Source organism: Peromyscus californicus, unplaced genomic scaffold (assembly GCF_007827085.1).
Source record: "Peromyscus californicus insignis strain IS unplaced genomic scaffold, ASM782708v3 Scaffold_6__1_contigs__length_162567912, whole genome shotgun sequence".
Lineage (NCBI taxonomy): Eukaryota > Metazoa > Chordata > Mammalia > Rodentia > Cricetidae > Peromyscus > Peromyscus californicus.
Genome location: NW_026294584.1, coordinates 54,238,954 through 54,263,313, shown reverse-complemented (window position 1 = coordinate 54,263,313; position 24,360 = coordinate 54,238,954). Strand labels below are relative to the sequence as shown.

Below are 24,360 nucleotides of genomic sequence, written 5' to 3'. Positions count from 1 at the left end.
CTATCAGACCACCATGGTCTAAAGTTGGATTTCAACTACAACAAAAACTACAGAAAACCTACAATCTCATGGAAACTGAATAATACCCAACTCAATCACCAATGGGTTAAGGAAGAAATAAAGAAAGAAATTAAAGACTTCCTAGAGATCAACGAAAATGAAGACACCACATACCCAAACCTATGGGACACTATGAAAGCAGTGCTAAGAGGGAAATTCATAGTACTAAATGCCCACATAAATAAGTTGGAGAAATCTCACACTAGTGACTTAACAGCACACCTGAAAACTCTAGAACAAGAAGAAGCAAAGTCTCCCAGGAAAAATAGACGCCAGGAAATTATCAAAGTGAGAGCTGAAATCAATAAAATAGAAACAAAGAGAACAATACAAAAAATTAATGAAACAAAGAGTTGGTTCTTTGAGAAAATCAACAAGATAGACAAGCCCTTATCCAAACTAATCAAAAGACAGAGAGAGAGCATCCAAATCAACAAAATCAGACATGAAAAGGGGGACGTAACAACAGACATTGAGGAAATCCAGAGAATCTTCAGGTCATACTTCAAAAACCTCTATTCGACAAAACTGGAAAACCTAAAAGAAATGGATAACTTTCTGGATAGGTACCACATACCTAAGTTAAATCAAGACCAGATAAACTATTTAAATAGTCCAATAACCCCTAAGGAAATAGAAACAGTCATTAAAAGTCTCCCAACCAAAAAAAGCCCAGGACCAGATGGTTTCAGTGCAGAATTCTACCAGATCTTCAAAGAAGAGTTAATACCAATACTCTCTAAATTGTTCCACACAATAGAAACAGAAGGAACATTACCAAACTCCTTCTATGAGGCTACAATTACCCTGATTCCTAAACCAAACAAGGATACAACAAAGAAAGAGAACTACAGACCAATCTCCCTCATGAACATTGATGCAAAAATACTCAATAAAATACTGGCAAACAGACTCCAAGAACACATCAAAACAATTATCCACCATGATCAAGTAGGATTCATTCCAGGGATGCAAGGGTGGTTCAACATACGAAAGTCCGTCAATGTGATACACCATATAATCAAACTCAAAGAAAAAACCACATTATCATCTCACTAGACACAGAAAAGGCATTTGACAAAATCCAACACCCCTTCATGATAAAGGTCTTGGAGCGATCAGGAATACAGGGAACATACCTAAATATAATAAAGGCAATTTACAGCAAGCCAACAGCCAACATCAAATTAAATGGAGAGAAACTCAAAGAAATTCCACTAAAATCAGGAACGAGGCAAGGCTGTCTGCTCTCCCCATACTTATTCAATATAGTACTTGAAGTTCTAGCCAGAGCAATAAGACAACATAAGGAGATTAAGGGGATACAAATTGGAAAGGAAGAAATCAAGCTTTCCCTATTTGCAGATGACATGATAATATACTTGAGCAACCCCAAAGATTCCACCAAGGAACTAATACCGCTTATAAACACCTTCAGCAACATAGCAGGATACAAGATCAACTCAAAAAAATCAGTAGCCCTCCTTTATACAATGGAAAAAGAAGCTGTGAAGGAAATCAGAGATACATCACCCTTTACAATAGCCACAAATGACATAAAATACCTTGGGGTAACACTAACCAAGCAAGTGAAGGACCTATATGACAAGAACTTTAAGTCCCTGAAAAAAGAAATTGAAGAAGATGTCAGAAAATGGAAAGATCTCCCATGCTCATGGATAGGCATGACTAACATAGTAAAAATGGCAATCTTACCAAAAGCAATCTACAGATTCAATGCAATCCCCATCAAAATACCAACACAATTCTTCACAGACCTGGAAAGAATAATACTCAACTTCATATGGAAAAACAAAAAACCCAGGATAGCCAAAAGAATCCTGTACAATAAAACAACCTCTGGAGGCATCACGATCCCTGACTTCAAGCTCAACTATAGAGCTACAGTAATAAAAACAGCTTGGTACTGGCATAAAAACTGACATGTGGACCAATGGAATCGAATTGAAGACCCTGACATTAATCCGCACACCTATGAACATACAATTTTTGACAAAGAAACCAAAAGTGCACAATGGAAAAAAGAAAGCATCTTCAACAAATGGTTCTGGCATAACTGGATATCAACATGTAGAAGTCTGCAAATAGATCCATATCTATCACCATGCACAAAACTTAAGTCCAAGTGGATCAAGGACCTCAACATAAATCCAGCTACTCTGAACCTGCTAGAAGAGAAAGTAGGAAGTAGTCTTGAACGCATTGGCATAGGAGATCACTTCCTAAATAGAGCACCAGTAGCACAGACACTGAGAGAAACAATCAATCAATGGGACCTCTTGAAACTGAGAAGTTTTGTAGAACAAAGGATACAGTCAACAAGGCAAAGCGACAGCCTACAGAATGGGAAAAGATCTTCACCAACCCCACATCTGACAGAGGACTGATATCCAGAATATATAAGGAACTCAAGAAATTAGACATCAAAATGCCCAACAGTCCAATTAAGAAATGGGCTATAGAACTAAACAGAGAATTCTCAACAGAGGAAACTCAAATGGCTGAAAGACATTTAAGGAATTGCTCAACATCCCGAATCATCAGGGAAATGCAAATCAAAACAACTCTGAGATACCACCTTATGCCTGTCAGAATGGCTAAGATCAAAAACACTGAAGACACCTTATGCTGGAGAGGATGTGAAGCTAGGGGAACTCTCCTCCACTGCTGGTGGGAATGCAAGCTTGTACAACCACTTTGGAAATCAATATGGTGCTTTCTTAGAAAATTGGGAATCCATCTCCCCCAAGATCCAGCTATACCACTCTTGGGCATATACCCAAGGAATGCTCAACCACACCACAAGAGCACTTGTTCAGCTATGTTCATATCAGCATTGTTTGTAATAGCCAGAACATGGAAACAACCTAGATGCCCTTCAACGGAAGAATGGATAAACAAAATGTGGTACATATACACAATGGAATAATACTCAGCAGAGAAAAACAATGACATCATGAGGTTTGCAGACAAATGGATGGATCTAGAAAAAATCATCCTGAGTGAGGTAACCCAGACTCAGAAAGACAAACATGGTATGTACTCACTCATAGGAGGATACTAGATGTGGAACAAGGATGACTGGACGGCTACTCACATCACCAGGGAGGCTACCTGGAAAACAGGACCCCAAGAAAGACACGGGGATCACCCAATGACAGAGAAATAGAAGAGATCTACATGAACAGCCTGGACATGAGTGGGGGTAGTGAAGGGCGAGGGTCAAGGGAAAGAGAGCTTGGGGGAGCGGGAGATCCCAGCTGGATCAACAACAGAGAGGGAGAACAAGAGATAGGAGACCATGGTAAATGAAGACCACATGAGAATAGGAAGAAGCAAAGTGCTAGAGAGGCCCACAGAAATCCACAAAGATACTCCCACAACAGACTGCTGGCAATGGTTGAGATACAGCCCGAACTGACCTACTCTGGTGATGGGATGGCCAAACACCCTAATTGTCGTGCTAGAAACCCCATCCAACGACTGAGGGATCTGGATGCAGAGATCCATGGCTAGGTCCCGGGTGGATCTCTGGGAGTCCAATTAGCGAGAATGAGGAGGGTTTATATGAGCGAGAATTGTTGAGACCAAGGTTGGATAAAGCACAGGGACAAATAGCCAAACGAATGGAAACACATGAACTATGAACCAATGGCTGAGGGGTCACCAACTTGATCAGACCCTCTGAATGGGTGAGACAGTTGATTGGCCTGATCTGTTTGGGAGGCATCCAGGCAGTGGTACCACGTCCTGTGTTCATTGCATGAGTAGGCTGTTTAAAACCTGGGGCCTATGCAGGATCGCTTGGCTCAGCCTGAGAGGAGGGGACTGGACCTACCTGGACTGAGTCTACCAGGTTGATCTCAGTCTGCAGGGGAGGCTTTGCCCTGGAGGAGGTTGGAATGGGGGGTGGGCTGGTGAGAAGGTGAGGGTGGCGGGATGGGGGAGAACAAGGGAATCCGTGGCTGATATGTAGAACTGAATTGTATTGCAAAATAAAAATAAAAAAATTAAAAAAAAAACTTATTTTAGCCACACAAAAGCATGAAATAATATTTTTTTTCATTAAGTGGCATGATTTGTCATTTTTACATAGGAAAACTACAGAAAAATCTCTAGCTATAGGATGAATAAAAAGTTCATTTCTTTAATGAACTGAGGTTAAATTGTAATACATGAAAGGGTACAAGTTTATTGCGCCATGGCTGGCCTCTGACTGGTGGTGGGTCAGCAAGGAGTTTGATATGCTTGACATGTTTGTTTATTTCTGCTGATTATGACTAATTTGACTTTGATCTCTGGAAGCCTGATTACCATAAGAAAGTTGGGGCTCCCAGGCCTCATTCTTACAGAATTTGAAAAATTCTGAATTTAAAAGGGAGAGTACATGAGCACCACCTAGTGCCTACAGTTTTAAATCTGAATCAAGTTCCTTATATAATTGTTTTTATTAATTTCATTTTTAAGCATCTCTCAGGCTCTAGAAAGACTCAATTTTGTTTATAATTCAGGTCAGGTCAACTATAACATTATTCCAGAGTTCATCAGTAGGTCACAACTTTCTCAAGTGTGGCTTCAGTAAGTGTGTGGGAAGAAATAGTGTCCCTAAGGAAGAAATATTTTAAGGTTTGATTCTAAAATAAGTCATCTATTTTTGGTCTTCTCTGCCTTAGGACGTTAAATTATATGAGTCTTTAAAAATTGAATAGGAATCATTCAGGCAAAGCCTGTGTTTTAATTACCCTTGGTCTGTATTGGGTGATTATCTCAACCCCAAATGATTCTTGTGATTTTACAAGAGCACATGCTACATCCATTCTATAAGTAGACTCTCTACTGTCATAATTGGCCCTTCATAGTTGCCAAGGAGAGGAAATAAGCATAGATAGAGCTCTCTGATTAGTACCTTGTACCATGGCAGGGGTTGAGATAGGGAAGCAAATGAAACATAGTCCTAAACACCCAAAAATGCACATCCATGAGGTGGGGTATCAGGCCTCCTACCCTCAAAGTCATCCAGAGCTATCTTTGTCTCAAGAAAATAGAGTGATTAGAGAAGTTGTCTGTTTTCTCCAATATTTTTTAATTGTAGTGTTAATGCTTATTCTACTAGACACTTGCTATCCTATCTCTGGAAGACTCCAAATTCTAAGTAGCTTATGGGGGCAGATACTGAAAGAGGAAACAAGCCCAGGATGGTAAACTTGCAGAAAGGAGTGTGATCAAGGTAAAATCCACCACAATAAAGATTTATCATCTTTCCTATGATGCTTTCATGAGATAAAGGGATATGGACTTCTAGAATGGACAAATGAGAATCTAAAGGTGGTTTCCTTATAATTCTTTGTTCAAATATTGGCTACTAGTGCCTAGAACTGCTTTTGGAACAGGCAATAAAAATTGATCAAAGCCACAGTTTCTACAAAGATGAGCTTTTCAGCCCAGAGAACAAAACAAGTTTCTGTTGATCAACAAATCCATGTGAAATGTGCTAAGTCACAATAATGAGAGTCTGCCGTATTAGGGGATGTGGCCTAACCAAATGGTTAAAGGAACATTCCTTAAGAAGGTGGTGTTGGGAGACAGGGAGACAGGGGGCACTTGTTGACAGATAGAATTCAGATTGGAAGAGGCAGAGCCTTTTGGTGGGAGAAGAGTAGTTCATAAGAGGGATGAACTGAGCAGAAGAGTCCTTGTTGGAAGGGAAGATGGGTGTGTAAGGAGTGGAGGGAGGAAAGATTCACAGTCACAGCTGAGCAAAGCTGAAACTGAGACAAGCATGGAATGAGGATGTTGGAATCATGAAGAACCAGTGGAGAGAGGGAATGCAGATTTGATGCCTGTATTATGAATTTGCAGAAAAACAACAACAACAACAACAAAACCCTTTCTGCTCTTTGGACAGCTATGTAAGGTTCTAGCTGAGGAAGCTCAAATAAAAGAGCTGCAAAGAGAGACATAGAAGTGGAGATTGCATTCACTGACATCACAGTTCTGGGGAAGTACCTGGCACAACGCAGTTTTGCATGCAAAGGACTGCACCAAACTCTAGGACCCAAGCCCAGGAAGTTGGAGAGTCTGCTATGGCATATTCCTTTCCTTTGGCTGGCTCATGGACTGAGGTAATTTGAATTGAATATATTCCATAGCTCAGGTATTTGAATACTTGATCTTTAGTTGATGATGCTATTTGGATAAGTTTAGGAGGTGTGGCCTAGCCAGAGGAAGTGTGTCACTGGGGGTGGGCTTTGATGTTTCAAAACCTTTGCCATGGCAGTGTGCTCTCTATACCCTGCTTGTAGTTCAAGAGGTGAGCCCTCAACCTCTGCTCTAGTCATGTCTGTTGCTTGCTGCCATGATTCCCCACCATGATGGACTCTTATCCCTCTGGAACTCTAAGCCAAATAAACCCTTTCTTTCTATAAGTTGCCTTGGCCATGGTTTTTTTTTTTTATCAAGCCAACAGAAAAGTAACTATTACATAGCCTCATAAAGACAAGGTCTCCTATGTCTTTTTTCTGAGCTTGTATGCAGAGGGGATGACTGTAAGATGACTGTGGAAATAAGACAAAGAGGTCTGGGAGGCACTGGCCATTATTAGGATGAAATCTCTGAATCTGACAGGAAGTCAGAGACCCAGAAGGTATCTCTCCTCTGTGTGCTGTTGGAGATGAGGTTTAGCTCAACTACAGCTTCTGTTGACTCATATAACTATGAGCAGCAACCACAGAAGTCCCAATGTCAATTTCTGTCCTGATCTCTTTCCCTTGTATCTTGTGGTCTGGGTCGCTCTAGTCTCTATGGAGTCTGTGATGAAGGGGAATTGACTTTAGAGACACTAAACAAGGAGGGACTTCCATATTTTATATGCAAGAAAAGGCTTAAATGAAAGCTTGGTGATCCTAGAGACAGGTTTTAGAGGTCACAAATGGCCAAATGAGAAAAGATCCTGCTGTCTATGGCAAGTTTGAGGAAGAACAGGGAGGATGGAGAAAGAAAGGATTTTGTTAGTTTGTGTATTAGGAGACTAGTTCCTGCTCAACAGAGTCAGTATGTTTGCTGTCTGCCCCGGCTCCACTCTAGAACTCTTCAGTTTACTGTCATAGCTTTTATCTGCATGGTCTTCTCTTCAGACAGAGTTCTGTATCACCCACCCTACATGTATCTCTCTACATGCATCATATATCTCAGGTTTTCAAACCCAAGGAATGTCTTTTTTTAATAGGTTATAGATACACTGTACACATCTCACTCTTTTCTATTCCAAGATCTCTTTATACTTTACATATTTTAAATAAACTTATTCTTAATTGTATAAAATATAATTTAAATCCTACTAGCATAAGTTAATGAAATACGGGGCATTTATTTGGTGGAGGAGATTATTCAAATGAGGCACACACAGAACAAAATATGATCTCAGTTGTGTTAAACTCTTCTACTACATCAACGTGTGCCATAAACTACAGAGTGGGAAAACACACAAGTATTATAAAAAGATAATTAAAAATTTGTGTGGATTTATACATTCCTCAAAATTTCCCAGGAAGACTAAGTAATAATAACTGGTGCCACTGCCTGGGTTGTCTCCTGCTGACCAGTTAGCACAAAAGGGCAAGGCTGGGTCTCCAGCCTCCAGCTTACTGTCCAAGCCACAGAGGATGGTAGTGGACACTTGAATATTAAAAAGCTCTGTCTTTGTAAAATGGGAAGCATTCCTCCAGGCCTGGTTCTTAGGAACTATAGGGCATTGAAGGTTTGTTTACTGTCCTTGAACCTTATCCAAAAAGAGGACATAAGAACATTTGACTTGTGTGATTGTTGCAAAGCTTTAGGACATGTATATTAAGGATGTAACACACACTGAGAGATCACTGTTCAAAGGAAGTTATCGAGGACTGACCAAACTCTAAGAAGATACTAGTGGAGTAGTGGAAATCTTCGGTTAGATAGACAATGAACTTGGGCTTCTTAGTTGTTTGTGTGTTTCCAAACAACTTGGTGGGTTGTTTTGGAAATGCTCTGAGCTGAGCAGGACATAGAAGTGCCTTTGAAGCAACAGATAACATCCCTTGAAAGAGTCAAACCAATATCTTCTCTCTTTAAGTGTCAAAGCAGGAGGTTTATGCATAGAACACAGGTGGGTTTTCAGGGACGTCAAGATGCTGGCACAGACATAAAAGGCTGAGACCTTGAGTACCAAAGTGCTCACATTCAGCTCAGAGTTATCGTCAAAAAACCAGCTGAGCTGAGAGTCACTCAGGGAAGTTTCCTTTTCCTCTTTTTGCACATTTCTATAAAACTCAGAGAACTGGAAGACCTGACTCAGGGCTTATTGATATCAAGACATATAGGAATGTCCTGAAATAAGGGAACATCTCAGAAACACTTGCTATCTTCTTGTTTTGATGAGCTGTCTTAGAGTTGGATGACTCCACATTTTCTCCTGGGCCTGTGGGAAAAGCAGATGGATAATGAACACAGGAGGGATTCTGGAGGTACATCCTCAGGACAAAGCAGCAGACTTGAGAGTCAGCAAGTTTGAAAGTTTCCCTTTTTGCATCCAGGACCAACCTATTCCCAGATCAGGGTGGAGTAAGAATTTATGGCCAGGCTGTAGCTTGCAGCTGCTTCTGTGTACAGGACTGGTGCTCTGGGGTAAGGGCTGAGTTCTTGGCCAGCATTATTTTCTCCGATTCGAGGCTTACCATGTCATTGTCACTGTCACTGTCTTACCATAGTTTGAAGGCTTCGTGTGGTCCTGCACCCAGAAGATGCAAGGCCCCATCCCCCTCCTCTTCACGCACTGTGTGCTGAGTCCTTTGCTGGAGCTGGCATACATACACATCAGCTTATGACCAGCCAGCTGTGATAGAAGCCCACTCTCCAGCTCGACTGGGACATCCGACATCCACATACTGTCTTTACAATTCCGGATTCTAGCCATGAGGGGCTTTTTGCTGGTTTGTTTGTTTGTTTTGTTTCGTTTTTGTTTTTGTTTTTGCTTTTATATATATATATATATATATATATATATATATATATATATATATATATATATTTTCCTTTCTGAAGCAGAAAGGAAAATAACCTTTGCCTTAAGTGGCAAGAAATGTTGATTGATCAAATCCAAAGGAAACCTGGGTTGGTAGTAAATTATTAGGAGTAAGATTTCTCCCAAACCACTCTGCAACTTTATCAGCTTATTGCTCAGAACTGGCTAGATGGGGTTTATGCTCTGAAGCCTGCAGGTATAGTATTCTATATATTTCCAGTCTATCCCCCTTGAACCATCCTGCCTTCAGAGGCTGACAGTGATGTGAAGAGAACAGAGGGTGTTAAAATGACCAACTGTCCTGGTTTGTAAGACCTTGCCTTTGGCTCCTTTCTAGAATACATTGCCTGGTGGTTACTTTTGTCTTTTAAATGGCACAATGCACTGTGGACAGCCTTTTCCCAGTGTACCACACCCTGAGGACAGAAACCCCCTGCCTTTTGAGCCTCCTGTAAGTAAGAGCCACGCACCTATTCCCAATGCTTTCCTTTCCCTGTCATTTTCCCTTAACCTTGCCACACACTTGCAAACAACTGCTTCATTCTTCATTCTCAGTTATACCAGCACCTCGACTAAAAGACCTAGCTAAAAAGGCAAAAGTGATCATTGGAGAATGTAATTTTTTCCCTGTGAAAAAAGTGAAAAGTGCTCTAACATTCTGCAATTAGAGGCAATAAGGTTTCTACTGTTCTGCAATTAGCAGTGAGGAAAGTTCTAGCAGTTCGCAATTAGCATTGCTAAGTGAGCCAGTAGAAATGCTAAGAACTCTGCAATGTGAAAATAAACACTATGGCTTGGGGCCACAGACTCCAAAGGGATTCATTAATATGCTATGCTTCCTCATCTACTCCCAGTGGGGCAGTCTGGGGGAGACCGTGTTTGCTTCTTATGTATAGTATACAGGGAAGCTGTGACACTGAATACAAATGTCCTCTTAAGGGGACACCCTCCTACCCTCAGAGATGTGCCCCAAGCTGGGCCCCAAGGAAAAGAAGCAACAGTTATACACAGAAGAAAGATCAAACCCCCAGTATCCATGTAAAACCACACACGCCTATAACCCCTGCATTGTAGGGAGGAGAGACAAGAGCATCACTACCACTCCCAGTCTAGCCTTATCACACATTCCAGGTCAGGGAGCGTCTCATAAAACAGGTGGATGGTGTCCTGAGCAATGTATCCATGGTTGACCTGAAGCTTCCACATGCAGAACACACACACACACACACACACACACACACACACACACACACACACACACACGGGGGGGTGGGGAGCACCAACAGCAAAAAGAACAAATACTGTGGCCTGAAGAGATGGCTCAGGAATTCAGAACATGTACTGCCCTTGTAGAGTACTCCAATTTGCTTCTCAGCACCTGCATTGGATGGCTTACAGCAACTTATTATCTTGATCTTTACAGGACTGTCTTCTGGACTCCAGGGTACCTGGACTCCTGTGCACATACCCACATGTAGACACAAACATATACATAATTAAAAATAAAGGCCAGGCGGTGGTGTCGCATGCCTTTAATCCCAGCACTCGGGAGGCAGAGCCAGGCGGATCTCTGTGAGTTCGAGGCCAGCCTGGGCTACCAAGTGAGTTCCAGGAAAGGCGCAAAGCTACACAGAGAAACCCTGTCTCGAAAAACCAAAAAATAAATAAATAAATAAATAAATAAATAAATAAATAAATAAATAAATAAATAAAAATGGAGTAAATATCATTCTCAGAGAAATGTGAGGGAGACACCATCACTAATCTAATGGGTAGTTAACAGGACTAAGAACACCATGTGAAGGAGATACCATCACTAATGTAATGGGTAGTTAACAGGACTAAGAACACCATGTGAGGGAGACACCATCACTAATCTAATGGGTAGTTAACAGGACTAAGAGTACCAAATGCTGATTAGAATGTGCAGCCAGAGACTACCAAGATTTCAGAATTAAAATTCAGAAAGCCACTTTAGAAAACTTTTCAAGTGTTTTTTAATAAGTTTAAGTATGCATATGGCTTATGAGCCAATAATTCTACTCTGATATCTGTATCTAAGTGAAGTAGATGTCATTCACAAAGAATGGTACAGTAGAGTTTGAAGAAGCTTTAGTACCACAAATAGATGAGAACTGGGGTAATCAGATAAATTTCCATAAAGAGGTAAATACATTATGATGTAATAGAAACTGGAGTAATCAGATCAAATAAGCAACGTATAAACACAAAATAAACATAGTTAAAAATGTGAATTTTGAAGGAATGTAACTCAATAAAAATAAATATGATTTCATTTTTAGGAGGTTCAAAAATAGATAAAAATCAAACAGTGGAAATAGAAATCAAATTATCTTCACCTCTCCAAGAAAAATTGTTTGGAAGATGGATGATGAAATCTTCATTTTCTTTTCAGTTGTGATTATACTGGTATGTGAGTTTTACCAGTTTCCAAGGATTAGTTCAAGCATTTTATTTCCCATTTTACTTTAATAATGTATTACTTCAAAGAGAATCTTAAAATTCCATAAAAGATAGGAATCCTACACAAATATGTGCTTTTATTCTATATAGTGCAATTTCAAATCCATCACACAAAAGCAAATCCCTGAACACACATATTTACACAAAATATTGGAAATGTGAGAAGTATTTCGTGACTGAAATATGGACAACCAGACCTAATATCAGAGTAAGCTAAGGATTGATGCTGGATGAAAGCCAAATACAAACAAAAATGTAAACACAACTCAAAGGCTATTGAAATCCTTCACAAATTTCTGTAAATGGCATGGTTTATAAATCTGTGAATCATCACTCCTCTGTCAGTGCACCGGCCAATTGGGGAACTGAAATTTCCGCAAGGCAAGCAGCCTGATCGATCCCCTCTTCATCTGCAGGCTCCTTGGTGAGCCAGTACACTCCTGTGGCAGCATCACATTTGGGCACAGTATAGGCACACGGGTTTGCACTTTCTGTAAAGTCCAGCTATGAACCTCATGGCTTTGGAACTCATAGATTCCAAATTGAGACCTTGCTCCCAGGTATGGACTCCTGCATGTAGGTGCTAAGGAGTGATGCAAGCTTGGGGAAGGGTGCTTACTCGATATTCACAAGGAAAAACATTGACATCTTCACATATTTTAATTCAACACAAAGAAATTAACTATTAATTTCCTGTCTGGATATGCCTGAGTAAGACTAAACACATCGTTCTGTCTCCATGGGTCCTTAGTTTGTTCTCTCTTCAGTAATTCTCCAGCTTGAGGTCTGTTGACTTGTATATTTTTAACTTACATTAATACTGTTTTCTGCAGAGGAATAAGGGTGGATTTGATGGACTCGAGGCCAAAGTGACATTTTGCACTAGCTTTGAACTTGGAGAATCCCAGATGATTTGAGACATTCAGAGTGCTCTAATACTTTCTATGTTGTTTTCCTCTTTTGCAAAGAAAACAAAATACAAATGTCATGTTGGAAGCTGATATCCTCTACTCAGTTACTAGACGACTCCAAATTGGAAAAGGTAATATCCAATATCATTTGGATTTACACACTTAAGGACCCTCGGCTCACACTAAGACTCATGCTGCACAAGGTCCCTCTGGGTAGCAAGAGCTTCAGGAAGTTCAGACCTTTCTTTTGGTTGGCGCAGGAGCTGAGGAAGGAGGGTCCTCAACCTCGTGGTTGTCCTTCTTGTGCAGGCAACACCTGGCCATACAGTGCTGTGTTCGCTGCTGGCACAGAAGTACATGGAGGTCTGGCTGGGCCTGGTCGACTCTAATGTCAGGGGGAAATCCTCACTCTTGTTTCTGGAAACACTGTACCCTTCGGGGACATCTCCTTTGTCAGTGCTGCCAACACTTCCTGAGTAATGGATCAGCTTCAACCCCTGTCCTGCATCTTGTCGATACCAGAACATCCAATAGTGGTTCATATTCTGGGAGCATTCCAGGGTCATCTTTCTTCCTGTCTGTGTGATCCAGTAGCTAGGTGTCTGGGTAATGCCAGCATCTGTTAGGTCTGTTTGGAGAAAGACACATAAGGCAAAATAAGAAATAACAAGTGCAGTGTGGGGAAAGAAAAGATTTGGAGCCGGAGCACCGCAAGTGATGGTAGAATTCTCCAACAAAACACAGAACTCACCTGCTCTTAGCAGGCAAAGCATCACACCGAACAATGTGGGGGTCATGGCAGGTTACAGTGAGAAGGGATTACTCCAACTGCATGCTGTGGTCTTAGGACTGAGGACAGAAATTCTGAGCCTCCTCTTCTTGGGAGTGATGGTTGGGCCTCTGATGTCACCTCCCTCTTGCCACCTCTGCAGCAGGGCTCTCTTGCTCAGCAAAGCCCGCAGGGAAAGGGAGTTTAGCAAAGATACCAGGAAACGAGGGTAAACCACAGTCCAGCGGTTTCCCTTTCTTCCGGCGAGGAGTTTGTCCGTTGCCAGCACCTGTCCTGGTGTCAAGGCCGTCCTGCCCAAAATCTCCAACTGTGGGTCTCATTCCAGTTTAGAGATATCCTCCCGCCACTTGGAAAGCTGTACACAAACCAGTAACTGAAAATGTCTGAATTTCCGTCCTTGGCTGCTTACCCAGTCTCTCTAGCAATCTGTGGAGCTCAGTGCCATCTTGTGGCCAATACAGAAACTTTTCCCTGCAATCACCCAAGGAATGCTGGAAATCTGAGTGGTCATCGGGAGGAAATTCCAGAGGTATTATAGGACAATTTTTTATGATCACTTTTCTTAAACCTTAATCTAAATCCTAATTCTAGTTCTGATAAATTCTTGGTATTTTCATGTTTAGCATCTAACCCACCTTCACTCTACTATTGTACACACAACAATTGCAATTTTCTTTTACAAGATGGATAGGCACGAGAAGAACTGCTACTTAGCAAAAAATATTAAGAATAAAGACATATGAATTGACATGTAAGAATAATTTTGTTAAAGATAAACACAATTTTCCAGACAACACACAAAAAAATCTGATTGTCAATGAGTGAGATCATCTTCAAGATGAGGTCATATGTGTGAGTAAAAAAATAAAGTGGGGCAGGGAGGTGGTGGCACATGCCTTTACTCCCAGCACTTGGGAGACAGAGGCAGGTGGATCTTTCCAAGTTCAAGGCCAACCTGGTCTACATAGTGAGTTCCAGGACAGCCAGGACTGTTACACAGAGAAACCCTGTCTTGAGAAACCAATAAAGAACAGAATAGAAATGAAAGAAAAATATAAGATATCTTATAAACCAACTGATACGGGTAAAGCGGTGGTGGGGAATCAAGGCCGGGCATAATTAGCTGAGGGTGTGTGGATAACCTAGAATGCACACCTACTGATGTGAGGGGTGAGAAGAGAACAGACAGCAGGACTGTGGGAAACAAGGTTACATGGATGCAAATTAGTACTACAGTGAAGGTGAGGAGAGCATGCTGGATTACAACTACTTGCTGCCTGTGTGCCAGTCCCCAGGGATCATTTCTATTTCCAGAATGTGTTCCTGTCTGCCTGCCTTCCTCCACCAACTTAGAACACCAACTTAGAATTGCTCCTAGTGGTTGGACTTCCTCAGTTTCCATGTACCAGCTCCTGGCTCCTTTTTTTTTTTTTTCTGAAGATTAACTGCAACAAGTGAAAGTCTCCCTCTTTTTCAAATCTTATAATTCATGATAAGACCCTTTCCTGGTCACATGTTCATTCTTCAATTCTCTGCCCTTTCATTTCAACTAAACTAAATGTTTGTTGTTAACAGTAAACCTTTATAAAGTCCTTCATCATGTGACATGGAGATGTAGACGGTGTCTGCTTTCTGTAGCTTGGTGCTCATTTTGCTGATTCTTTTGCGCTCATAAATTTTACCAAGCAGAAGAGTTGAGATGATGTCTGGATATAACTAAAGCACAAAAACCTTCCTTGGTGCTGTAAGCAGCACAAGCCTGAGAAATTTTTCTTCCAATGAGTGAGAATATGGAATGAAACAGAAAACAGCAAACTGTATAACATATTTGAAAAGAATCTTCAGAGCATGTCCTGCAACATCTCCACTACAAATACTATATTATGGTCCAGAATTTATACCCAAGGGATGTGTTCTGTATAAACCAGAACACAAATCAGAGATGATCCTGCTACCCTGACTAGGTAGCCACAATTGAAACAAAGTTAAGAGGGAAATTACTTGAATCACCCCAAGGACAGGCAATTGCTATCCAAGTTGCAACTTCATTGGTTCCCAGGAAACAGGAAAAACAAAATATGGAATAATTGAGGATGGCATCATTAAAATAAGACACAGGCAATTCCTTGTCAAAGTCATCATTCTTGAGGAAAAATGTTTGGTATACAGAGCCACCCTAATTTCTGATAAGCAGGTTTTAGGGGGACTAGAATTTCTCTAACCAGCTTGCAAGGGCACCCTATGGTGGCTGGCTCTATGATAAGTAGTTCCAATCTGAGAGCACTGGGCTGTCTCTGAGGAATAGTAGAAGCCCAGGATGTATTAACAATTCTCATTACTCATTTAGGTCTCATAGATACAAACTGGTTTCACTTACAGATGGGCAGACAATTGTACTACAATATAATTGTATTTTTAACAAATAATATAGAGCAGTATAGCCAGGCAGTGGTGGTGCACAACTTTGATCCCAGCACTTGGGAGGCAGAGCCAGGCAGATCTCTGTGAGTTCAAGGCCAGCCTGGTCTACAGAGTGAGATCCAGGACAGGCACCAAAACTACACAGAGAAACCCTGTCTCGAAAAAAAAAAAAAAAAAAAAAAAAAAAAAAAAAAAAAAAAAAAAAGAGAGATAGCAGTATAAACTAACTAAACAAAAAGAAAAAGGATATTAATTTTAAATTCCATCTTCTTGAGTTAGAGACCTCAAGGAGATTATTTCAAATTGAAAGTCTTAGGCAGGAACTGAAAAATTCAATTTTTAGCTATTACTTTAGGGTATTAAGACTGCACTGAAATGTGAGAGAAAATGTGCTGTAATGTAACTGTTGTGGCAAGAGTAGTGGGAAATGGAAAATAAGTGGGGAAAACACCCAGTTGCTTAATATATGCTGTAGTCAGACTTTCTTTGGACTGTCAGCTCCCAAATAATGACATTGAGACTTCTTATTCAATATAAAAGTTTGGCCTTAGTTTAGGCTTGTTCCCAACTAGCTCTTAAAACTTAAATTAACCCATTTATATTAATTTACTTTCTGCCACACGGCTCGTTACCTCCTCCATACAGTACGTCCAAATTCCTCCACATCTTCCACACTTCAGATTCTTCCCAGAATTCCTCTCTCTGATAGAAAGTCCCGCCTATCCTCTCCTGCCTAGCTATTGGCCATTCAGCTCTTTATTAAACCAATCAGAAGGTGCCTTAGGCAGGCAAGGAAAGAGAGAAATACATCTTCACACAGTATGATCAAATATTTTGCAACAGTATTCAGATAATTTTGTGTTTATCAAGTAACTACCATTAAATGTAGCAAAGATTTTTTTAATTAAAAAAATAAGACAAATTTCATACTATATAGCCTAAGGTGTCTATTGTGGCTAAAGTAGAAGATGCGACTAGAGAAAGAATGTAGCTAAGGACATGTCTGTAGGAATTTCAGATACCACAGTGATCAAACAACTGCAGGAGGGGAGTCATGGACACTGCATGTGGCACAAGCTTGTGTATGAGTAGCAACCTCAGGATTCTGTAGATGACTGGCTGCTGTGGTCTGAAAGTCAAAGCTAAGATGTCCAGTCATTGCCCTGTAGCACCCAATTGCCTCTGGAGACTTCTAGAATGGAGCAGGTCTCAATTATTTCTCTCACTCATATTTACAGCCTGCGTTTTGTGAATTTTCCAGTGGTGACTTTGTATAAAGGATAAGTAATTGATTCTGCATAGGGGCTCTACACACTGTGAGGAGAATGAAGTCAGAGGTTTGTGAGCAGGAAGGAAGCACCTGTACCATGCTGTGACTAAGCTGCTGGCACAGAGGTAGATGCCTGAGTCCTCTTGCTCTGTAGACTGGATCTTCAGAATGGAAAAGGAGCCCCTAGGCCACATTGCAGAGAATCGATCACTAGGCATCCCAGATTTGTCAAATAAAAATGAATCCTGGAAATACACCATAAACACTGGACCTTGTCCTGGGTTCTGTCGGTACCAATAAAGACCATTGTGGCCAGAAACTGGATCACATACAAGGTATACATCCTGTCCCCTCTTTATAACTCTGTACATGGGAGATTTCGAGACTCTAGCACTAGTGAGGTCTGTGAAAACATAAATTGTGAACAGAGTAAAGAACATGATTGTAATAAGAGTTCATCAAACACACACACACACACACACACACACACACACACACACACACACACAGTGAAAATGGTTGATATTCTAATGACTCATCTGTCCCCAGGAGATTGAAGATCACCAAACAGAAGAGCCTAATACCCATGGTAGAGTTCATACAGGATGAAAGCTCAGTGAATCTGAGTACTAGTGAATAGGAGCAGAGGAAGATTGAGGTGACCCTTCTCCCCACAGGGCAGTTCCCATGATATCAAGAATACACAATTTGTATTGTCAGTACATGGATGACTGACTTAAACATTTATACATTTCTTCTTTAAAAAAAATCAATGAATGGGTTCTCATTTTCATTCTCAATACTGCCTAAACTCTCATATCCTTTCAAAACTAAAGAAGTATTGGTATTAACTCTTCTTTGAAGATCTGGTAGAATTCTGCACTGAAACCATCTGGTCCTGGGCTTTTTTTGGTTGGGAGACTTTTAATGACTGTTTCTATTTCCTTAGGGGTTATTGGACTATTTAAATAGTTTATCTGGTCTTGATTTAACTTAGGTATGTGGTACCTATCCAGAAAGTTATCCATTTCTTTTAGGTTTTCCAGTTTTGTGGAGTAGAGGTTTTTGAAGTATGACCTGATGATTCTCTGGATTTCCTCAATGTCTGTTGTTATGTCCCCCTTTTCATGTCTGATTTTGTTGATTTGGATGCTCGCTCTCTGTCTTTTGGTTAGTTTGGATAAGGGCTTGTCTATCTTGTTGATTTTCTCAAAGAACCAACTCTTTGTTTCATTAATTTTTTGTATTGTTCTCTTTGTTTCTATTTTATTGATTTCAACTCTCACTTTGATAATTTCCTGGCGTCTATTTTTCCTGGGAGACTTTGCTTTTTCTTGTTCTAGAGCTTTCAGGTGTGCTGTTAAGTCACTAGTGTGAGATTTCTCCAACTTATTTATGTGGGCATTTAGTGCTATGAATTTCCCTCTTAGCACTGCTTTCATAGTGTCCCATAGGTTTGGGTATGTGGTGTCTTATTTTTGTTGATCTCTAGGAAGTCTTTAATTTCTTTCTTTATTTCTTCCTTAACCCATTGGTGATTCAGTTGAGCATTATTCAGTTTCCATGAGATTGTAGGTTTTCTGTAGTTTTTGTTGTTGTTGAAATCTAACTTTAGACCATGGTGGTCTGAATAGAACACAGGAGGTTATTCCAATTGTTTTGTATCTGTTGAGATTTGTTTTGTGGCCAAGTATGTGGTCGATTTTAGAGAGGGTTCCATGGGGTGCTGAGAAGAAGGTATATTCTTTTTTGTTAGGATGGAATGTTCTGTATCGATATCAATTAAGTCCATTTGAGTCATGACATCAGTTAAGTCCTTTATTTCTCTGTTAAGTTTCATTTTGGGAGATCTGTCCAGTGGTGAAAGTGGGGTGTTGAGGTCTCCCACTATTAATGTGTGGGGTTTTATATGTGATTTAAGCTTTAGTAATGTTTCTTTTACATATGTGGGTACCCTTGTGTTTGGGGCATAAATGTTCAGAATTGAGACTTCATCTAGGCCCTGGGTGGATCTCTGGGAGTCCAATTAGTGAGGATGAGGAGGGTTTATATGAGAGAGAATTGTTGAGACCAAGGTTGGATAAAGCACAGGGGCAAATAGCCAAACGAATGGAAACACATGAACTATGAACCAATGGCTGAGGGGTCACCACCTGGATCAGACCCTCTGAGTGGGTGAGACAGTTGATTGGCTTGATCTGTCTGGGAGGCATCCAGGCAGTGGGACCGGGTCCTGTGCTCATTGCATGGGTTGGCTGTTTGAAACCTGGGGCCTATGCAGAGTTGCTTGGCTTGGCCTGGGAGGAGGGGACTGGACTTGCCTGGACTGAGTCTACCAGGTTGATCTCAGTCTGCGGGGGAGGCTTTGCCCTGGAGGAGGTGGGAATGGGGGGTGGGCTGGGGGGAAGGTGAGGGGGGCGGGAGGGGAGAGAACAAGGGAATCCATGGCTGATATGTAGAACTGAATTGTATTGCAAAATAAAAATAAAAAAAAAAACTAAAGAAGACCGGTGTCTATAGGTTTGGATTTTATTTTGTATTTAAAATAAATATATATGCATATATATAACTGTGGCAATTTGAAAGAAAATGACCCCCAAATGGAGTGGCACTATTAGGAGGGGTGACCTTGTAGGAGTAGGTGTGACTTTGTTGGAGGAAGTGTGTCACTGTGGGGTGAACTTTGTATCTCCTATGCTCAAGCTATGCCCAGGGTCACAGTTCACTTCCTGTTACCTGGGGATCAAGATGTAGAGCTCTCAGCTCCTTCTCTAGAACCAGCACTATATCTGCCTGCATGCTGCCATGTCCCACCATGATGATAATGGACTAAACTTCTGAAACTGTAAGCCACCCCAAATATAAGAATTGTCATGGTTATGGTGTCTATATGTCTTTAAATAACTGCTATCTTCATTCCTCTATTCAAAAGTTTCAGAAATAGCCTGGAAGCTTGACCTGTACTTCTAGATTTAACACACATTTATATTAAAGAACAAGCCATATATTAATAAGAAATTCCCATGCCAAGTGATAAACTGGGTTGCACACACAAATGCATCCAGGCTTATTTAGTAAGTAAACGTTCCTCTACAAATCCATTAATTCTTATGTATTCTGAACTCCTGGGTAACTGGGGAGAATATAAAACATTCAGATACTGAGGTATAACATCAAAGACATGTGCTACATTGGGAAGGCTAAGGCAACAGAACAAAAATACTCTATTTACTACTTAATCCCAACTTAGTTGGTGTAGAATGACTATTCCTACTTTGAATTCATCTGTTCTTCTTTGAATGGATTAATCAGTCACATTAATCATGAGTTAATCCTGCCTGGTGAGATTCCAGCATGATGGGAGCTGAGTAGAAGGAGGACTTCTGCCGCAGTTAGGAAAGCAACACCTAGGACAGAAACATTCTAGTCATAGTCACAGTTCACTTGGAAAGAGGTTCATTCAGAAGAGGAGCCTAGAGACCAAGGCAGGGTTGAGACAAATGTGATGTCTTAGTCCAGGAGAAGAGATCTTGTGCTGGGTGCTGTTAAATCAACTTAGCATCACTCATTTTCAGATTATACTTGGTAATGAAACATTTGTGTACAATTTAGAAAAAAAATAGCTACCATTGTACCATGTTACTTAGAAGGTGGCTGTACTCAAGCAGTGAGGTGGTGACGTGGATACTACAGACCAAAAGGATGCTTTGTTTCTGTATTCTGTTTCTAGCTATCTTCCAAAATGTTGAGCACCAGAGGTCAGTTGAATACAGAAGGTTACAACAGATACTCAGGAGTGAGTGTCCATTGGTTTCTTCCACTCTTGTTCAAACTATCAGTTTTAGTTCAGAATTCCTACCCATAATGTCTGGCAGACTCTAAACCTTCTTCCTTGGAATTCCATCCTGTGCTCTACATTAGAAAGTCAACAGTTCTGGCTGCTGGCTGCCAGCTGCCTCACTAACCTTCAACTTCTATCTTTCAATCCAGCTCTTTCTCAGCTCTTTTCACATCTAGAAGATCTATGATAAACTCCATCTTCCTATGATACCTAACTGGTTCTGTATCATCACTGTGGTGGAAATTTAATAGATGTTTTGGTATCATAAGTGGTTTCAATGAAAGAAGACTCTAAGGATGGCATTCTGGGAAAGGGTCTCTGATCTATCTAAATTCCTTGTGGGAAAATCACCTATAAGAAGTCTCGGGATGCAGCCACTGAAGGAAGCCTTTATCCTGTTCTGGCCAATGGGGCTAGAGAATATGGCACCACATTCCAGCACTCACCTTAGCCCAGTAATCAAAGAGATATGCTTACTCAGAGTTAGGCTTCATCTCTGGCAGGGCAAAGTACAATCTGAGGTGCTTCCATTGATAGTTTCTCAGTCTACTGAGAAACTGTTCAATCATTCCTTTCCTATGGCATGACCTGAATCCCAGAGGGAGAACACATTATGTTGTGTCAAGGAAAACAGGGAGTTTGTGCACATCCAAATTACAAGCCACTTTCCATCCAGAAATATTTAGACTCAAGACAAAGACCAGAAAGTCAGAATTAAAGAAGCATCAGAAGAAAGACAACAACAGTGGAGACATCTGAGTTCAAGGTCTGGTCCAAACCTGCCTGAGCTTGCCAGAAGATGCCCCTCAGCACAGACTGAGATTTGCACTGCCCAGAACACTCAGAGCTCCAAGATTCCAGTGTTAAGAACTCCATTATGTCACTGAGTTCCAGGGGTGGGTGTCCCTTCTCAGCATGTATCTTTATGTGCAGAGAGGAGGCAGGCCCACAGCTCTGTGGTATAACTGCTGGCACAGAAGTACACAGACGTCTGGGAGGGGGAGGCTGACTCCAGAGTGAGGGGAAAGTCCTCTGTGTTTGTTCTGGAAACGCTGTACCCCTCAGGTACATTTCCTTTGTCAGTGATGTCAACATCATACGAATAGTAGATTAGCCTCAGCCCCAGCCCTGGATCCTGTCGGTACCAGAACATGGCATCATGTTTCATATTCTGAGTACAGTTCATTGTCACATGTTGCCCTGTCCTCAGGAGCATCAATTTGGGAGTCTGATTGATGGTAGCACTCATTGGACCTGTGGAAAAGGAGAAGTGAATGCTCTCACAATGATGGAAAGGTTTTGTTTCAGTACCTTAAAATACACACTGACACCGGGCAGCGGTGGCACACACCTTTAATCCCAGCACTCGGCAGGCAGAGCTAGGCAGATCTCTTTGAATTCAAGGCCCGCCTAGTCTAGATTGGGATCCAGGACAGGCTCCAAAACTATAAAGAGAAACCCTGTCTTGAAAAACAAACAAACAAACAAAAAATACACACTGAGACATGCAAAACTCACCTGCCTGCAAGAAACAAAATGCCGCACTGCATAGTAAACTGAGGTTCATGACTGAGGTTCAGCAAAGCAGAGGGACCACTGAATCTGTGCTGTAGAAAGGAAATGGTCTCTGAAGCAAATGACTCTCAGTTTCCCTGCCTGGGCACCAGAGGCCTCTAGTCACCAAGCCACACCCCTTCCTCAGAGAATCATCTCCAGAATAAAAGCCCATGCGGGCTAAATAGAAGTCAGTTGTCCAAAATGACTCAAATACCTCTTGACAATTTTTTTGTAATGTAGCCTGTGAGTCCATGCACATTACATTCCCATTGAGATATAATTCCTCATTAACACACTGGTCTAGGATTATAGGGAACAAACAAACAAACAAAGAATTATAGAGAACACTCTGTAGTTTCCTGGTGGCTTTTGACTCATGTGTCTCACATTATCCTTTTCTGTTTACTTAATTAACCACAATTCTATTAACATTCTCTACCTGCAGTAAATCACTCTCATGCCCAGTTTTTAAACCTGGGAGGGCGACCCATTAGCTTTTAAGGAATTATTTGCTATTTCTTGTCAATTTATGACAGATAGAACACCTGCCCACTGTATCCAGGCTATCTTTATATATACATAAAACGAATGGATCTGTTTCTCATGGTCCAGGTGATACCACATCAGGGAATCATGCCATGCTAGTGACTGGCCTCTCTTCATGGACTGTGATGGATACCTAGTATAACAGAACACCTCTTGGCAAACACCTGTTGACCTACCACATGTTGTCTCAAAATAACTTTTTTGGAAATGACTGTCAGAGCATTATTATAAAATGATATGAGTGTAAAACATGAATGAAAATAGTAAGAAAAATGTACTGTCAGTAACAAAGACAGAGGTGAAGATGTGAGAAGGACCTGGGAGAGAGGACAGATTCCAGGGTCAGGACAAGTGCTATGTTCTTAACAGAGGCCCATTCCATGGGTGATGTTCCTTTGTTTAGAATGCTGTCATGAATTACTTTATAGAGGACTTCAAAAACCTATATTTTTGGCTAAGAGCTCATAATTCAGAAAGACTTTACAGGTTGTTTAATAGACATTAAGTTCTTGGTGATTTGGAAAGTAAGTTCTGGTCCATGAGAGTCTTCGTTTCAGAGTCTGTTCATTTTCTTTGAGATGGACTCTTCGAGCAAGAGCACATATCTGGCATCACTCAGCATCTATGGGGCTGAAGACAGAAGGCTATAGACACTGAAGGAGGAAGTGTCACCAGTGTCTGATGCCATAATCTAATCAAGCTGTGGATCTGAGATCCAACAAGTCCAAGAGTGGTCACACATCTGTGCTCAGGACTCCTCTGGTCCAGAAAACAGCATCTGAGCCTGAAGCCCAGATCAAATGCAGATGATAAAGAGGAGTTTTCCAGGTCACAATTTTTCAGTCACAGCCAAGGCAAAGCCATCCCTTCCCAATATAATCTCACCCACAAATGGTATCATGTGGTTTGTTTGGCTCTAGCACATACACATGTCAAGCACATACACATGTCAACATGAGGCCTAGCCACATGTCTCAAAGCAACTCCATTGGAAATGACTAAGGTTGATCAGGGTATCATTATAAAACAATTTGAGTACATTTGTGACTGAGAAAATGAATGAATGAAAAAGCATGAGTGAATGTTGTAAAGCTAGTCTCTACCAGCAGGAGTAAACTTTTTGGCGATCACCTTACCTCATTGTCTATCTTCAGAGAGGAGTGTTCGAGTACAGATCAGCTATGTAACATGATTTCAAACACTCCTTAAGCCACCAGAAATATTTGCTCCAAACAGAAAAGATTGTTTCTGTTTTTTTTTGTTTTATTTTGTTGTTTGTTTGTTTGTTTGGTTTGGTTTTTTGAGACAGGGTTTCTCTGTGTAGTTTTGGTGCCTGTCCTGGATCTCACTCTGTAGACCAGGCTGGCCTCAAACACACAGCGATCCGCCTGGCTATGCCTCCTG

General features: G+C 41.0%; 2 gene segments (V, D, J or C); both read right to left on the bottom strand.

The window, feature by feature from the left end:
* LOC128098744 (T-cell receptor beta-1 chain C region-like) overlaps nt 1-24,360 on the bottom strand; it is a 431,175-nt gene that overhangs the window by 380,759 nt on the left and 26,056 nt on the right.
* LOC128098750 (T cell receptor beta variable 10-2-like) lies at nt 12,262-13,673 on the bottom strand. The segment is given in 2 exon segments: nt 12,262-13,159; nt 13,283-13,673. Coding segments are annotated over 2 exon segments (492 nt in total).